Here is a 17923-nt window from a genome sequence, read left to right as displayed (position 1 = left end):
TGCCAGGCAATGGGCTAAGCGCGAGAAGGAAGACGTAGACACTCTTTTCGAATGGATTAAGGCAGTGAGGTCGTTGATACAAATCAGAATTAAGAAACTGAATGGGTCTATCAATGCCCATTCTACGTCAATCTTTAAAGACCCAAATATTGCAAAACACCTATCCTACCTCCATGATAAATATGTTGTTGTCCCCGCAGATAAAACCCCAAACAACATCGTTTTTGTGTGTAAAACACATTACATTAACTGCTTGATAAATGAATAAGGTATTGACAATTCACTTGGAAACTCAACATATACCCTCACGACACTTATCAAAGAGGAAATCCTGGATAATCATAGGTCTGTTCTGTGTTCCTTAAGAATTTCAACCAAAGATGAAGAACTGGATCTTCCATCACTGTATTGGATACCTAAACTACATAAGTTTCCTTACAAACAACGGTATATTGCTGGGTCTTCCAAGTGCTCCACGAAACCTCTTTTAAATTATTTTAAAACATCTATTTTATCAGCAATCAAAGACGGGCTTCAAAGTTATTGTGAAACTGCCTATTCTAGAGGGTGCGTGAATCAGATGTGGATACTTAAAAATTCCAAAGATCTTTTAGAGTATATACAATCTAACTCTCTTTCATCTTGTAACAGTATTTAAACATTTGACTTTTCTACTCTTTACACAAGTATTCCACATTCCAAACTAAGAGACAAATTGAAAGAGTTGGTATTGCTTTGCTTCATAAAAAATAATGGCCAACGTAGATACAAGTATCTTGTCTTAGGGAGGGTTAAATCCTACTTTGTAAAGGACCACTCTGATTCAAACAAAAAATTCTCTGAAACTGATATTATCAAGATGCTTGATTTCTTGATTGACAACATATTTGTTACGTTCGGAGGACGTGTTTTTCAACAGACTGTCGGCATTCCAATGGGAAGAAACTGCGCCCCTCTAAATGCCGACTTGTTTTTTTTTTATTATTATGAGGCTGACTTCATGCAGGAACTTCTTAGGAAGAAAGATAAGAAGTTAGCAATATCCTTTAACTCTACTTTTCGCTATATAGATGATGTTCTTTCACTAAATAATTCAAAATTTGGTGACTATGTGGAACGCATCTATCCCATCGAGCTAGAGATAAAGGATACTACAGATACAGTTAAGTCGGCCTCATATCTTGACTTACATCTAGAAATTGACAATGAGGGTCGGTTGAAAACAAAACTTTACGACAAAAGAGATGATTTTAGCTTTCCAATTGTGAAATTTCCATTTCTAAGTAGCAACATTCCAGCAGCACCTGCATACGGGGTATATATCTCCCAATTGATACGATATTCCCATGCTTGCATTTCCTATCATGATTTTCTTGATAGAGGGTTACTGCTCACAAGGAAGCTATTAAACCAAGAGTTCCAAATGGTGAAGTTGAAATCATCCTTCGTAAATTTTACGGACGCCATCACGAGTTGGTTGACCGTTATGGAATAACCGTTTCACAAATGATATCGGATATGTTCCTTACGTCGTAACTACAATCCCCTTCCCTTTCATGAATGTGACCTACCAAAATAGACTATTTACCGGATTTGTTATCACATAAGCAACACGACGGGTGCCATATGTGGAGCAGGATCTGCTTACCCTTCCGGACCACCTGAGATCACCCCTAGTTTTTTGGTGGGATTCGTGTTGTTTATTCTTTAGTTTTCTATTTTGTGTCATGTGTGCTGCTTTTTGTTTGTCTTTTTCATTTTTAGCCATGGCGTTGTCAGTTTGTTTTAGATTTATGAGTTTGACTGTCCCTTTGGTATCTTTCGTCCCTCTTTTTTGGACCAGTTTGTTTTAAGCATATTTCACAATTGTGTTATTTAAAAACAAGTTTTTATTGTAAAATGGACAGCCTCCTATGGCTCTTTATGTTTGTACGGACAAGGATTTGTCGTGATTTTGTATAACTAACCAAATTATGAGATGATTATGAAAGCCCCTTAAATATTATTTTTATTTTATATATAAACATATAAACCTATTACACGAGTAGCTTTTGAAAAATGAATAGACAGAACGGCTTAAATACACTTAGTAATTATTGTTTGCATGTTCCTATTTTCCAGGAGCCTGACCTATACAATTAAATAAGTTGAAATGGATCTTTTGCGAAATCGGTTGAATGATATCCAAACATTAAGCTTTAAACATTTTTCAAACATTTTAAAGCTACATAGTTGTTTATTTGCCAACATCTCTTGAAGTATTTGCAGTTAATTTTTAGTATTGACATTAAGCTTTCTTTTACTCCGCTTTAGTATATTTGTCACGTACATTCGTCCGTAATGAGCGGTTCCCACTATTGTTTTGTTGATTTTTCCTCTTAACATTTAATAACGAAACATTTCAGCGGTAATTCATACAAGATGGCTTTGATCTATACGGGCTGATACTATCAGGATTATCAAGATCATGAGATGTACTTGACATAACAATATGTGGATCCGTTCACTTACCTCCATTAGCAAGAGATTCGTGCAAAGATTTGTTTTCATTTCTTTCACATAAAAAAGCAAGCAACTGCTACTTTTATGATACGATCATTTATAATTATTAGCCCGGTGTAGCAAGTTAGTACTGTTATGGCACAATTGAAAGCTGTACTGAAGTCAAGTACAAGGTCCGGGATGACAAAAAAAGACTTTAATGTGACAGAAGCAAAAATATATATTATGTAGATTGTCGGTTACAAAGTAGAAATCAGGATCAAAATAAAATTAAAGATTTCAAAGACTATGTATTTAATATAAGTGAAAAATACAAAATAAAAAACACATCACTATCTTAAGTGATGTGATAAATTACAGGTTATCGTACGACCTTCAACAATTCGCAAAACAAATATTGTATAGAAAGAATCGTTTAAAAATGGGAAACCAGTTGAAAGATAAAATCCATAGGCCAGATTTATGTTTCACCAACAAATGAAAAACAAATAAAATAGACAGTAACGAAAGACAAGCAATTAATCACGGTGTCTTGTATCTCTTTTTTTTTAATTTAAATGTTCAAGCTTGTTACTCACTTTATCTGTAGACACCACTTTGCCTCCATTCTATACTATTGTGTATTAATGTACGCATTGGCACTATATTAGATATATCACATTACTAGAACAAACATTATTGTTTTATACAGTCAATGGACTGGTAAATTCAAGAATAATTTCAAATGAGTATGCGGTTTTGTCGAACAGTTATATTCAATTGTACGATGTCATCCCTCGGAAATGTCTGTACATATTCAGAAATATGACAGTTATTCATTATTTGTTCTATTAGTTGATACAGTCTAACCTTTCATTTTCTTTCAGATTTTAAGGACTGTCCAGTTTTTAATCAATTTAAGATTTCGGTTTCTTTGTTTATATGTTTATTTGTATAGAGTAGAGAATAACTAACATTCCTGAACCTTATAAATAGTATAGTACACAAAGACGTAGATTGTAGACTACTTTTGTGTTTTTCAGTCCTGCATAACGCCAACTCCAAACTGCTGTATTTTATTTGTCTTTATTAATATTACTTTTACTGTTAAGTCTGTTTTTTTTAGATATCCTTTTTGACGTAACTCTGTGCTTATGTATCCCATCATACTTTGAACGACAAAATTATTTTATGATGTGACTCTGTACCTATGTATCTTGTCATACTTTGAATGACAAAATTATTTTATTTATTAATAGTACTTTTACTGTTAACCCACTTTTTTGTGATATACATTTGACGTGACTCTGTACTTATGTATCCCGTCATACCTTGAACCACACTATTATTTTATTTATTATTACTTTATACTGTTTAGTCAGTTTTTGTTATATCTATTTTGCGTGACTGTATTTATGCATCCCGTCATACTTTGAACGACAAAATTATTTCATGTCTACCTGTGCGAATTTCAAATGCGCAATTTTACACCACTACTCAAAACCCTCCTTCCTTGATGGGTGCATTTTACATAGACAAATAAAATCATATAATATAATCAAAATGAGGATGTTAATTTGATGTATGCCTTATTGTGCTTCTTCGTTACATTTGTTGTTTTTATAGTTATTAAGATGATAACACAATGTTGACTGCTGTACCCCTATTTTTGACATTTTTAACTATTGTGTCTGTTTGTTTTGTTCACGCATCGGTGACAATATAACAGAATTTGATGGGACTGTCATACAAGTGAGAGGTTTAGCTAGCTATAAAACCAGGTTCAATCCACCATTTTCTACATTTGAAAATGCCTGTACCAAGTCAGGAATATGACAGTTCTTGTCCATTCGTTTTTGATGCGTTTTGTTATTTGATTTTGCCATGTGATTATGGACTTTCCGAATTGATTTTCCTCTGAGTTCAGTATTTTTGTGATTTTACTTTTTATGTCCCTTATAATTATATAATCTATATTACCTTCATATGATATGAATATGAGTTATATGGCGTGACTTTACCTTTGCATGATGTGCAAGTACTCCGGTTTCGGGACGATACGACCCCTCGTCGATACGTCCCACGTCGATATGGCCCATATGTAAAGTCGATCCTGCACCAATAAAAAAAATATCTATAAGGAATAAAAATAAAGATATATATTAATGTAATTCATAAATGTTTATGATTTTTATTATAATGTAAAAGGTGTACGGTAAACAAAATTCCTCAGATGAGTATAAAACAAACTAGGTTGATTATGTTTTTATTAAAGTTTTCAAGAGTATTGGGTATAATTATATTAAAACAATACAGACATCAACATTAATCAGCAGTAATTAGCATTTTCTTTCAATTGACTGTGATGCTAACAAGTCATTGTTAACTCTTGTGTGGACGAGGCGCGTTTTTGATGTATTGAATTTTAAACCTGATGCCTTTTGTTATCTATCATTCACGTGTTTCTTTGCCTAATACGTTCTCCTATTTATTTGTATTGTAGTCCTGTATTATTATGTTGTCATTTTAATGTTATATTTAACAATGCCATCAAAGTGCGAGGTTTGGCATGCCACAAAACTAGGTTCAACCCACCATTTTTTTCTTTAAAAATGTCCTGTACCAAGTCAGGAAAATGGCCATTGTTATATCATAGTTCGTTTCTGTGTGTTTAACATTTTTACGTTGTATTTCCGTTGTGTCGTTTGTTTTCTCCTATATTTGAGTGTGAACTCACATTACTATAGACGTATCAAGGTACTTTTCTATCCCAAATTTATGTATTTGGTTTTGATGTTATATTGGTTATTCTCATCGGATTTTGTCTAATGCTTACTCCGTTGCTGTGTGTGTTACATTTTAATGTTGTGTCGTTGTTCTCCTCTAATATTTAATGCGTTTCCCTCAGTTTTAGTTTGTTACCCCGATTTTGTTTTTTTGTCCATAGATTAATGAGTTTTGAACAGCGGTATACTACTGTTGCCTTTATTTATTCATCTTATGTAATAACAAATAGTTACATAAACAACGGTACAAGCCGATCCACAAGCTGATACATACAAACTATGTTTTTCTTTTAAGTTCTTAAACTTTCTCAAATTGAGAAATGTTGTTTGATTTGCCGAATCTTATCTATAAAAGAGAAGCAAAATGCTTTTGTTTTTAATATCACAATGGCTTTTCCTTGTGTGGTATGCATTAATTATAGAACCTTTGGCATCAAACATCAGAAATTCGAAAGAGATAAAAGGAATAAACCTACCAAACAGAAAAGAAAAATGCGCATTATTCCAACACGCAGATGACTGCTCCACTATCACAACAGAAATTTCAGATACAATTAATTATTATTATATACACCAAGCTGAACCAGAAGATCAATCTATAAATACGTTGTTGATTACGTAACTTTAAATAATCAGGATTTGATTTAAATAAGTGATTACAAGTGGCATTACTTTAGTTCACAATCATCAGACAATTGTTGAATAAACAAACCAATTATAGACTAATGATTTGATTAATCAAGTCATTATGATGAGTTAAATTTTATAGACCTGTTCTAGAGGACTGTAAATATTTATTTAGATATTCTGTGTATGAACTAACAAAAAATAAAATCGCCATGACATTCAAAGTTAAAGTTATCATGGAAAATAACTTCATATTTCAAAATATGTTGAAGCTGCAATTCAACAATAGCACTCATTTTCGTATCGATTTAAAATAGTTCTTTAACTGGTACTCCAATACTCCTGTTGTCATCCATCATCGGACACTTTTTGCAAATTCCATTTATACTGGTAAAATGTGTCACAAATTCCTCCAAAATCAATATAGTTATTTCATATTATATTATGGGGCCGGATTGACTTGGGGCCGGATCGACGTGGGCCGTTACGTTATGTCTTAAATTTCGTTATACAATGTGAATTTATCAATATATGATATGACTTTGTGGTTAACAACAAATAACCTGCTTTATGAACTTTCATTTTTCTTTTAATTTACTTTAAATTAAGGTTGTATTTTTATCCTTTTTATCCTAAATGAAATCAAGATAATAATTATTATAACAAAGATGAACGGTTAATTAATTGATTGTATATAGCCTAACATCAAGCGATGAATGATCGCATGAACATCACATACATCAAACACCGACATTTGTACCGCATTTTATGAACCCAGTATTAAATGGTACAAACACATATGTTATTGCAAGACCATATCATAAAATAGTACAAGCACATATGGTAATGACACAACCACATCATAAAAACATGTTTATACATGATAAAAAGGACGCACACATGGTATGCCTTTTTTATGAAATATATTTACAGTTTGAAGTATGCTACATTACAGATTTTGTAAACAAATGACGTAATGTATTTTTCATTGATTTGTTGAAAACATTCTATTTCAATGTACAAAGTACCATGAGATACTGCAAAATCCAACATCAGTGTTTATCCAATGGAATTTTTAATCTTTTGATTTAAAATTGCCAAATAAAAAACAAGTTTGACAAGTGTAGACATTTAAAACATAGTATTAAATAAATCCAATGTTATTCGCATATCATGGTTGCTTGACAACTTCATAAAAAAGGGAACGCAAGATTTGCAAATGAGTTTTTTATTTTGTATTTTTTTTTTTTTTTGTGTTCATTAGTTGTTCATGCTTATGCTATAAATACTTTCATTTAGATATAGAAATGCATGTTGTGAAACATTAATACGGTAAACCACATTTTTACCTTTGCTTACCTTACTCCCAAGTCTGTATTACAAAGTAGTAGCGTGTTCGCTCAGAGTGCTTGAGGTTATGCGTTCTATTTGTAAAATTATTTAGAAGTAAGTGTAAATTTTATTCCTTTCATTTGGATTGGTCCAAAATTATCTAAATGTCACCTACAACGTGTTTAAAACATGTTTTCAATCCGACTTACTAATTAACTATCTCATTATGAAATGACGTTTATGCATTGTCATTTCAAATTCAATGTTTATGATATGAAATTTTCTACAAAAGTCAGCATTGATTTTATTATTGTCATTTATGTTTAAATCACATGGGACTTAATGAAGATAGTAATTGATCTACGATGGAGGGTTTAAAATGTTCTATATTGAAATGTATACTTTTAACTGCCACATAGGGATGTATTGTGATGTTTTATATTTTGATGTTTTGTAGTAACTGAATTATATCATTTAGACTTGGATTGTATTGTAATAGCGGCAAATGTCCAAATTCCGGAAGCTGTTGCAAATTTGATAAAAATTCCTGTTATTGATTGGGGAAAAGATAAAGTGACAAATTTAAGCACACCAGTAACGTCAACTGATGGCTGTCAAATGACGACACCGATCACAACAATCGCACCTAACGAATGTACGTTACCTGAAGGGAATTATAAGTACCAGCAGGAGCCATTGTTTAACAACGTGACTGGTGCAGCTATCACTTTGATTTCTGTTATCGTCCACTTAAAGTGGTCTTCAGTTTGCATAGTCTTTGACAATGAAACAGGTAAGATTACATATTATTCACTATAACTTCCTCCCATCCCCACTCCCTACAAAAAAAGGAAAAGAAAATAATTTCAATAGTGGAAAATTAACAATGTTTATAGCGTTAGCTGCTATTGGAATATAAGTCCCTGAGTATATCAACAGTCGTGCTTTGGTACTTTTGGGGATTTTTCCGGATTTTTACAAAAGTAAGAATTGATTTTTCTAGAATCACCGGATTTGTAATAACATAAATAACACAACAGGTGCCACATAAGGATCAGGATCTGCTTACCCTTCCGGGGCACCTAAGATCAACCCCAGTGTTAAGTGGGATTCGTGTTGATTATTCGTAAATTGTCTATGTTGTGTCTTGTGTATTATTATTTGTCTGTTTGTCTTTCTGTTTTTCTTTTCATTTTTTCCTCATGGCGTTGTCAGTTTATTTAAATCCATGAGTTTGACTGTCCCTCTGGTATCTTTCGCCCCTCTTTTCTCATATTGTTTGATTGTAAATTTGTGAATTATTTAGAAACTGAGCATGCTAAGGTCGGTAAGTTAATTTAACCTCTGCTGGAAGAGACTTTATTCGGTCCCTTTTTGTCATATTCTCTTCACATGTTTTTATATAAATAAGTCCTTGGCTTTCAAATATTTCGTTTTGAGCGTTTCTGGTAAAGGTTAATACAGGAAAGTGGTTCGTATGCATTCAATTTATAAGTGTTATTAACATTGTATGTGATTTAGTATTAATATTTAAATACTGCTTATTGCATTCCTCCCTCCCCGAAACAATAGAAAAATCCAACTTTAAGAATCAACATATCCAGGTGTGTTGATAAGTCGTTATCCTAAGGCTATTTTTTTCTTATTTTTTCTGTAGACTTATCTTTCATTTTTTATTACCATGCATTGTCAAGCTTGGTAACTCTCAATTGTTTCTTAGTAACTCAATGTACGATGCTGTCCCCATACTGAACCTTCTGACCTTGTTTGTTTACAATCAAATTTCAATGGCGTCAAAATCACGTGATGTCAATTCGTTCTACCCAATCAAATTGCTCTACTGTCAATTAGGGAATTTTTCAGTCTACAGCAATTACGTTATTTCTTTGTGGGATATTGCTTTAAAATGGTTTGCAATAATTTTGGGTTTTATTCAACAGGAAACCTCATTTTTTGCCATCCCTTTCGACATAAATGGAATTTTGTATGAATATTTACCTACAGTCATGATGGTTAGAATATAGATCTTTTTATAATGAATAAAAAAAATTCCATGAAAAATAAATGTAAATTGTTTGTTATTAATCTACTGTATATTCCTGTACAAAATTATGACATGGACATCGTTTTTTTATATAGTTTTCCTCTCATTTTGGTTGGGCTTTTTTCGCGGGAAAATCACGAAAGACATAAGGAGCATGTCATTTTAAAATTCCTAAAAATACGATTTGCTTGACCTATATTGCCTACCACAAGATTGATGACGCTGAATGGAATGTACACAAAGCAATGGAGGCCGGATGTGGGATTTGGTGAAGTTCTAGAATGTTTTTAGACATGCAGAAGTCGGGATTGAAACGGGCATTAGAAAATTGGCATTTTTTAGCAATAATTGAGAACAACAATGAAAACTTACCTTAAGAAATATTTTTTTATTCAAAATTGCAGAAAAAACGTATTCTGCACTGTTTTTCTACGCCGGAAGTAGCATAGTGACGTCACTGCGTAGTTTCCCCGTGTGTTAAGTTCAAACACAAATACCTAACGAACTGACAAGATGAACGATTTAAGACTACGGTAGGATACCTTCGTCATATCAGGAATAATTCTTTTTATAGATATCAGGTAATATTTTTCAACATTCCAGACAAGATTACTTGTTATATCAGGAATAAATCCTTGTTGTGAAGTTAACTAAAAACACTTGTTGAGTTATGTGGCCAAAACTAGGTTTTCTGCACTTTTTTCGAAAATAAATTGCAATGTCTGTATTGACATCTGTCTTGATAACAACACGATCACATTTTGTGTTGTTGTAAAGTAGAAAGATGTTACGTAAACAAATCACGGTCGTTCTGCAATTTTAAGCTCTAAGTTAGTATAATTTTATTCTTGGTCATTAGATTTCCGATAAGTATAAAAACGACAGTACAATACAAATTATATAAAAGGTATATGTCTTTCTATTACCGGTATACCAACCTAAAACACAGTCAAACACAATTCATTGTTAAATAATGCTGCATACATAACTGTTCGACATTTTCAAGAGGAAAGTCAAAATATAAACTCAAAACTGCGGATAAAGTGATTTCTCTTATACTGGCGGTTATTGTTTCTTTTTGGGCTATGTCGTGTCATGTATTTAAAAAAAATTAAATTTCAAAAATTAATTATAGTTAATGGCGGCTTCCTTTTTTATTAGAACACGAGGCAATGCTGTTGCATCATGGTTTGTCTGATGTTGGAATCTTTGCCGATGTGCATAGCTTGCAGCAGATGACTTCACAAAAGATAGATTCTCTGATGAAAGAAAAAGCTGCTGTTTATGACGAAACAAGCCTAAACTGTACCATTCTATGTCGTTTGGAATCTTGTCAACAATATTTGGAAAAGGTAAACTATTAAATATGGCATTTCAGTAACAGTAAAATAAGTACTGCAATATATATTCAACATGGCGGCCTTGTGCTTTATTAGCTCTTTGGTCGAGTTGTTGGCTCTTTCATTCATCTTTCCGTTCACTTTTCTAACAACATGATGATAGTCATGAAGCATTTGGAAAACATCCTGTTATCAAACGTGAAGTATAGACACTGATACTTTGAAAAAACGATGGTTTTTAAAAATACTATTAGCAAATTAAAACACAGTGTTTGCGAGGACAAAGGCATACTTACTGATAACACTCCCGAAGACAAAGTCGTCTCTATGAGACTCGCCTGTTGTAAAGAAAAATAAAATCGCTCGAACAGGAAATCGTACCGTTCATCGCTTAAATATTTGAAGATGTTCGTTCAATATAATTTCATCAAGCAACTTCATATCACGACGGGAAAGCATAGTCTTATTCATGTTAAACGGGTATGCAAGTGCTATACATAAATAAAAGGAGCATTAACGTCTTGATTCAAAGTATATATCGAAAACATGATACACGGTAAAGTAAAATTGATGTAAATGTATTAAAGAGTAAAATATAATCTACAATGTTCAAAGTTAAATTTTATTATTACATTGGTTGCAATACATTACATTGATTTCCCAGTGAAACAAAAACACATGTGAAATAAACTTTGTTATTTAACTCTCTGACGTCATACGACAAATAGGCGTTGTCAAGACGTCGATAACGGTGGATCAAAACAATTGTAAATGCTTAGAAAAAAGATATAGTTTCTTACATGTTTTACATTAATTTCTTTAAAAAAAGCCTTTGCCAATGTAAGAAAAAGAATAACTAATTAAAAAATTCAAATATCGAAAAATATTCAACTCGTGACCGAACAACACTGATAATTAACTCATGCTCTACGCACATTCGTGAATTAAAGTGTTGTTAGGTCACTCGTTGAATATTTTTCTCTATATGAACTTTTCTATTAGTTATTCTATAACTATCAACATGCAAAAATGAATTACAAATGAGTGTCTTTTAAAATTCCTTTGAAACACGTGAAAGATTCGAGTTAAAACATTTTTTTGATAGATCGTTTTCCTCAAATATTTAAAGAATATTGAAAAGTTAATGATTCCATTTCGGCTTTTTTTATTTTTGTTAAACACCTATAGATTAAGTAAATAACAGTCAATTTGGCAAAAAATGTGCCATTTGGATTATAAATTAATTATCAAACTTAAAGCAAACAAATAAAAACGTGTTGCTCTGTAAATCTTATATATTTTATTTTCGTTATTCAACATTTACCTTACACAGTACAACAGTGTGACATGAAAACTGAATTAGTGAGTGATACAAAGCTTTGCTATTCATATTACTTCTGGCTTTATTATTAAAATAATCAGTGACGAATTAAAAACACATCAACCAACAAACATTTCAACGCATCTACTGCACCTGAACTATATCTATAACGGAAACAAATAGTGTTGCAAAATCATTTTAATCTTTGTCAAGTGTTATTGGTTGTTGAGTCTGTTACACTGTATATTCAATGTTTGTAAATTTATTGTATTTTTGGTAACATGTATATCATGTTGTAACTTCGTTTGAGTTGACCTTTTTTATGAAGAAGTTTTATTACAAACCTATTTTAAATTCACGTTTATAAATTATTTAGAAACTGAGATTTCAACTTCGTCAGACAAGATTTACCTTAAATTGGTTTGCTTATTATTTAATGTATTTTTTGGTCAAAAAGCTCTTCAATGGTCTGGTTCTTATAAAGCTTTGGTTTGAAATATTCGGCGTTTTGGGTTCCTAATGAGGATAAATTAAAAAAAAAACGTGTCGGACACATCAAACTTAAAGGACGGTAGATATGTCCCTATAAATATAAGATTCCTGAACCTTTTTTGAATTGTGCGATTCAGTTAATATCAGGTTGCGGTACAGCTTTTTACGAAGTATTTCCGATCGTTGGATTTTGCCTTGAACATCACTAAAATCAATTTGTTTTTTAAATCCGCATCTGTACAGTTAATTTTAATTTTTTAAGAGTAAGCTGATCAAATGTGCTCCCAGTAAAAAAAATTATATATTATCTTAATATCTCCAAGAAAGCTTGTTTGATAAAGCCATATTTCTATACTGTTGTTTCCCGTGGGTTTACGGGGCTTTGAAGAGTCATAATGACGAATATATACTACTCGTTGACGAAAGATGTAATATTAATAATTCATTAACCATTACATTAAAAAAAGTTTAATAACATACGTCAACATAAAATGAATTAGAATGCACAAAGTAAGCTCGTTTAATATCTATATCATATAGTCTGATGTTTGACTTGTTTAAATGAATATTTTCAATACAGTTAGTAAATTATTTATTCTTTTTTGAAATGAATGTACACTTATTTTCCCCAAAGACTATGACATTACGACAATTAACTTTGCAATTAATCTCCTAATGCGTTTTGCAAGGAGAAAGATACAAAGCAGGATGAATCGTATTAAGCCAAGGCGAAATTTCATGTTGTTTTATAAAAGGTTTAAGTGCAATCATAAAGTTTTATGTAGTTCTTTGGCACTATTATACATGACATGTTTAACTTGATGTCTCAATTATTTATATTATATTGAACTTTATTGTTAGGCAAAATGTTTAAAAACAGATAAAATCATCTATAATCAAAAATAGATTAATTTTGTAAGTTATTACAAATCATTATGGGGGCTCGCGGGCCGGGTCTAAATCAATTTTTTCATTTAATATAAGATTTCTGTAATGTTTTTCTATAAATGAACTTTATCTTATAAACGTATAGAAAAATAAAATAAAAAAGAGGAGTCACCGACCATTAACGCTCACAATATGCCTTCGAAAGAAGCATACATTTTTGCAAAGGTACTTTTTTCTGTTGAACTAATAGGAGAAAAAGAGTAATATCGAAATAAAAAAAGAACTTAATTACAGAAATCGCTTAAATTTTAAAATTATTTAGTTAATATATGGCTTATTTGAAAACAATAATGAAAAAATATAGGTCACCGACGAGCAAAAAAAGATGTTTCAATTTAAACGCCAAAAATAGCATTTTTTCATCAAAGGGAGGCAATTTGGAGTTTTTGCAATAATATAAACATTTTAAAAGTCATCTGGGGCCAGACCGAATCTATTTTTTTTGGTTAATTTTTGTATCATATCATAGCGTAATAACTAATAGTGTAATAAATAAAATTTGTTATAAAAAAACAAATGTTAAATTTTTTGATGAAATTTTTGTTGCCGCGAGCCTCCTTCATTGGTCTTATGTCTAAAAATCAGTATTTTTTTTTTTTAGATAATAATGGTTTTTACCAAAAATATTTCTGTTTGCCCGATATATTAACAATTTTACAAATTGTGAAGAAACATTGTCATAAGACATGAATGTGTCTTCTGCTAACCGTTTGATTCGCGCTCTTATCGAGGTGCGTTCGACTCCACTCAGTTGACAAGAATTTCTAGTTTTTCACCAAACAAAATAAGCCAAATGATCACATGCTCAACTTCATGAAATTAATCAAGTTTTATGTGATTTATTCTTATCTTACACATTTAATTGCAAAAGATGGTGGTAGGGTCTGTATACATCTATTTAATTATGTCGTTTCAAAATAACAAGAACTTGATCTTTCAGTAATTTTGCAAATGTTAAAACTCAAGTATGTATTAGTGTTCGGTTCACTTCTTTACAATTTTGAATTGTGTCATTTGAGAGTTAATGTATTTAAAAAAAAAACTGTTATTTTCCATTTCGCCTTCTTATTCCTAAATTTTTCCTATGTATATTCCTAAATTTTGCCTTATGAAATGTTAACATATAATATTCTATTCAATATGTGCGTTGGGTCTCAAACATTATCCCCTGCTACTTAAGTATGAACAGGCGTATCGTGTTGTATTGACATCGTTGTTCGATTCAAGCTTAAATGTACAGATTGTTTGCACCAGTCCTAAGTCAGAAATCTGATATTAATAGTTGTCGTTTGTTTATGTGGTCAACAATTGTTTCTCGTTTCTCGTTTTTTATATAGATAACACCGTTGTTTTTCCCGTTCGAATGGTTCTACACTAGTCATTTTTTTTGGGTCCTTTATAGATTGCTGTTCGGTGTGAGCCAAGGCTCCTGTTAAAGACCGTACCTTGACCTATAATACTTTTATAAATTGTGACTTGGATGAAGAGGTGTCTCATTGGCACTCATACCACATCTTTTCATCAGATCTATTTACTATGTATTGTGACGTTCATAATGTTTGTACGGACTCAAATATTACAATATCTATCATATTGCAGCCATTTGATTATGGACGAAAACATATGGTTCGATCTTCTCTTCTACACAACTCCAGATGGTTGCTGGGCATTTTTCATGACGGTGATATCTCAGTTTTAGAAACCAACAGCAGTACAGAATTAGACAATGTAGCAGTGATACAATACCCGACTTCGCTTCTAAATGAATATCAACAAAATGAATTGGTATGTGAACATACACTTGTAATATAATATAAATTGAGAATGGAAATAATGAATGTGCCAAAGAGACAACATCCCGACCCTAGAACAGAAAAAAGTCGAAGATCACCAATGGGTCTTCAATACAGCGAGAAAATCCCGCACCCTGATGTGTGATTCACCTGGCTCATCAACAAAAATAAGTACTAGTTCAGTGATAATGAATGACATACTAAACTTCGAAATATATACATGATATAAAAAAAGCAAAAAATTAAAAATCATACTAAACTAACAAAGGCCAGATGCTTCTGGCGTGGAACATGCACAAAGATGCGACGGGTTAAACAAATTTTTTAGATCTCAACCCTCCTCCTATACATCTAACCAATGTAGGAAAAAATAAACACACAGCCATACGCACAGTAAAATTCAGTTTAAAAGAAGTCCGAGTCCGATGTCAGAATAGTTGATAAAATCATCTAAACAAAACAACATTGGTACAAAAATAAACAAAGGACTTCTAGCAGTAACTGACATGCCAACTCTGGACTTCAATTAAAATTGATTGAAAGATTATGTTTTCATCATATGACTATCAATATGATAAAGAGGTATTTAGTTTCTTTTGTACTTCTTTTAAACTGAGATTTACTGTGCGTATTGCTGTGTGTTTCTTCATCATAAATTGGCTAGAGGAAAAAGGGGTGGAGTGATATCTCATAAAGCATGTTTAACCCCGTCGCCTTTTTACGCCTGTCCGAAGTCAGGAATCTCTGGTTTTCATGAGTTTTATATTTGTTTATTTTATTTGTTGTTCTTTTATATGTTTTGAAATGTAGTATGGCGTCCATTTTCAACAAACAAGTACAACATTTTATTTAGGGGCCAGCTGAGGCCTACCTAAATTCGAGAGTTTGACGCTGCGTTGAAGACCAATTGGTAGCTTCGGCTGTTAACCGCTCTTAAGTCGGATTGTTGTCTCTTTGAGATATTCCCTATTTTCATTCTCAATCGCGCAATGGCTGGCAAAGATCCTCTATACAATCAGAATGTGGGACGAAACAAAGGAAAACACTATAATACTACAGATATGTTTAAAACTAAATATTAAAGTGATCGTTATAGATAAGTTGTTTCTATGGAAGGTATTACCTATGATCTTTATATCGTCAAATTAAGGTATTACCTATGATCTTTATATCGTCAAATTAATAAAACAAAGCACGGCCTTTTTTGTAAAGATAAATAAAGGCAACAGTAGTATACCGATCGATTTCCTGAGGAATTCTTGTAAAACATGAAAACATTAACCCAGTTTCTTGCAAAAACAGTTATACGGTTGCTATGAATTTATTTGTAGAAATTAGAAGATGCTGTGAAGAATGTTTTCATGCATATGAGCGAGTTGAACGACTCCAATACAAGGACATTAACAGAAGCTGCCATAGAAGGACTGTATGATGTAAGAATTTCAGAAATTTGAAAACAAGATATTTTCATTGGAAATCTTATACAATTAAATGTAGCAAAACTCATCATGTCTATAAAGGTTACCGACATCATTGATTTTTTTATCACTCATTTTTTTGTAATAGCTTCCTATAATAGATCTAAAATAGCTGTTTATTTAAATCTACATACTTGTAAAGACTTCAACGTCAATTAATTAACATAATTAACAATACATTTATACACAAATGTTTAAAATTGGCATCACAGTTAACAAACTCCTGTTAAATAGGATTTTTAAAATTCACTGGACCCTGTGTTCACATTTTTATTTTATTATAGTGTTATTAACTAGCGGCACAAACATTTCAGTTGACGCACAAGTGGTACATATACATTTCTTACACTTACTATAAAGTATTAATTTCGGTTGTTTTTTCAAATGTTCAAGTCAATTAGTTTATTTAAAATGGTTCTATCAGAACAGAAAGTCAGATATTAAACCAAAGATTGGCAAGCTGATATTGTCTTACTAACCTACGAAATAAAGTTTCTAGATACTTTGAATTTTCGAATTTTGACTATTAGAAAAGAGTGTTAAAAATAAGAATTTGAATACAATTGTTTTAGAATATTATTAAATTTTCCCGTATGATTTTTTGGTCTAATATTTTAAACACAGATACAACAAACAAATGTGAGTACAGACTTCAAAATTTTAGCCTAGATGTGTACTGGTTGTCTGTTTAAGTTTCTTTTGTAGATTGGAGCATTATATAGAATGTATTTACTTGTTGACTCTATCTTTTTTACAGAAAGTTTTTTTTGGTGTTATTTCAATCTTCTAGATATATGTTATTTAAAGGGGCGTAATCTGTCAAGTAAATGGTCACCGATTTGGCTCAAATTCTACATTATTTTATTTAAAATATCCTAATTGTAAAAAGTCTGAATACACAAAAACCAATGCAATAGTTAATATCAATTTGTGTAATTAGGCCAGAATTGGCAAAGGTTATATAACCTGATATTAAAATAAACAATAATGGAAAGCGTGTACGAACAATCGCGTTATATAAGTCTGTTTGATATCTTATAACTGGTTGAAAAATATATGAAAAGCATAGTTTCACTTGTATATGAAAGATTTTTGTTAGGTTATAGAATTGTGTATACCTGGTAACTCCCTTGAATCAATTGTCAATGCTGACATTCTTTTCTCTTTGATGAACGAGACACTTGATGAACACATGCGCATCAATCTCCTTAAAAGATCAAATCAAAATGTTGAATGAATTCGGATTCAATGAGTTGAAATATTCACTTGCAATTCAATTCT

At 31.7% G+C, this 17923-nt stretch overlaps 1 protein-coding gene across 1 annotated transcript in view; it reads left to right on the top strand.

Moving 5' to 3' along the window:
* LOC143068684 (glutamate receptor ionotropic, kainate 2-like) overlaps positions 1–17923 on the top strand; it is a 107646-nt gene that overhangs the window by 72649 nt on the left and 17074 nt on the right. The window contains exons 3-6 of the mRNA XM_076242924.1: positions 7684–8019; positions 10432–10622; positions 14971–15156; positions 16496–16597. Of these exons, the coding sequence (XP_076099039.1) occupies positions 7684–8019; positions 10432–10622; positions 14971–15156; positions 16496–16597 (815 nt within the window). The remainder of the gene's footprint in view (positions 1–7683; positions 8020–10431; positions 10623–14970; positions 15157–16495; positions 16598–17923) is intronic.

The sequence above is a fragment of the Mytilus galloprovincialis genome, chromosome 3 (assembly GCF_965363235.1).
Source record: "Mytilus galloprovincialis chromosome 3, xbMytGall1.hap1.1, whole genome shotgun sequence".
Lineage (NCBI taxonomy): Eukaryota > Metazoa > Mollusca > Bivalvia > Mytilida > Mytilidae > Mytilus > Mytilus galloprovincialis.
The sequence above is the reverse complement of the archived record's forward strand: the minus strand, read 5'-3'. Positions and strand labels throughout refer to the sequence as shown.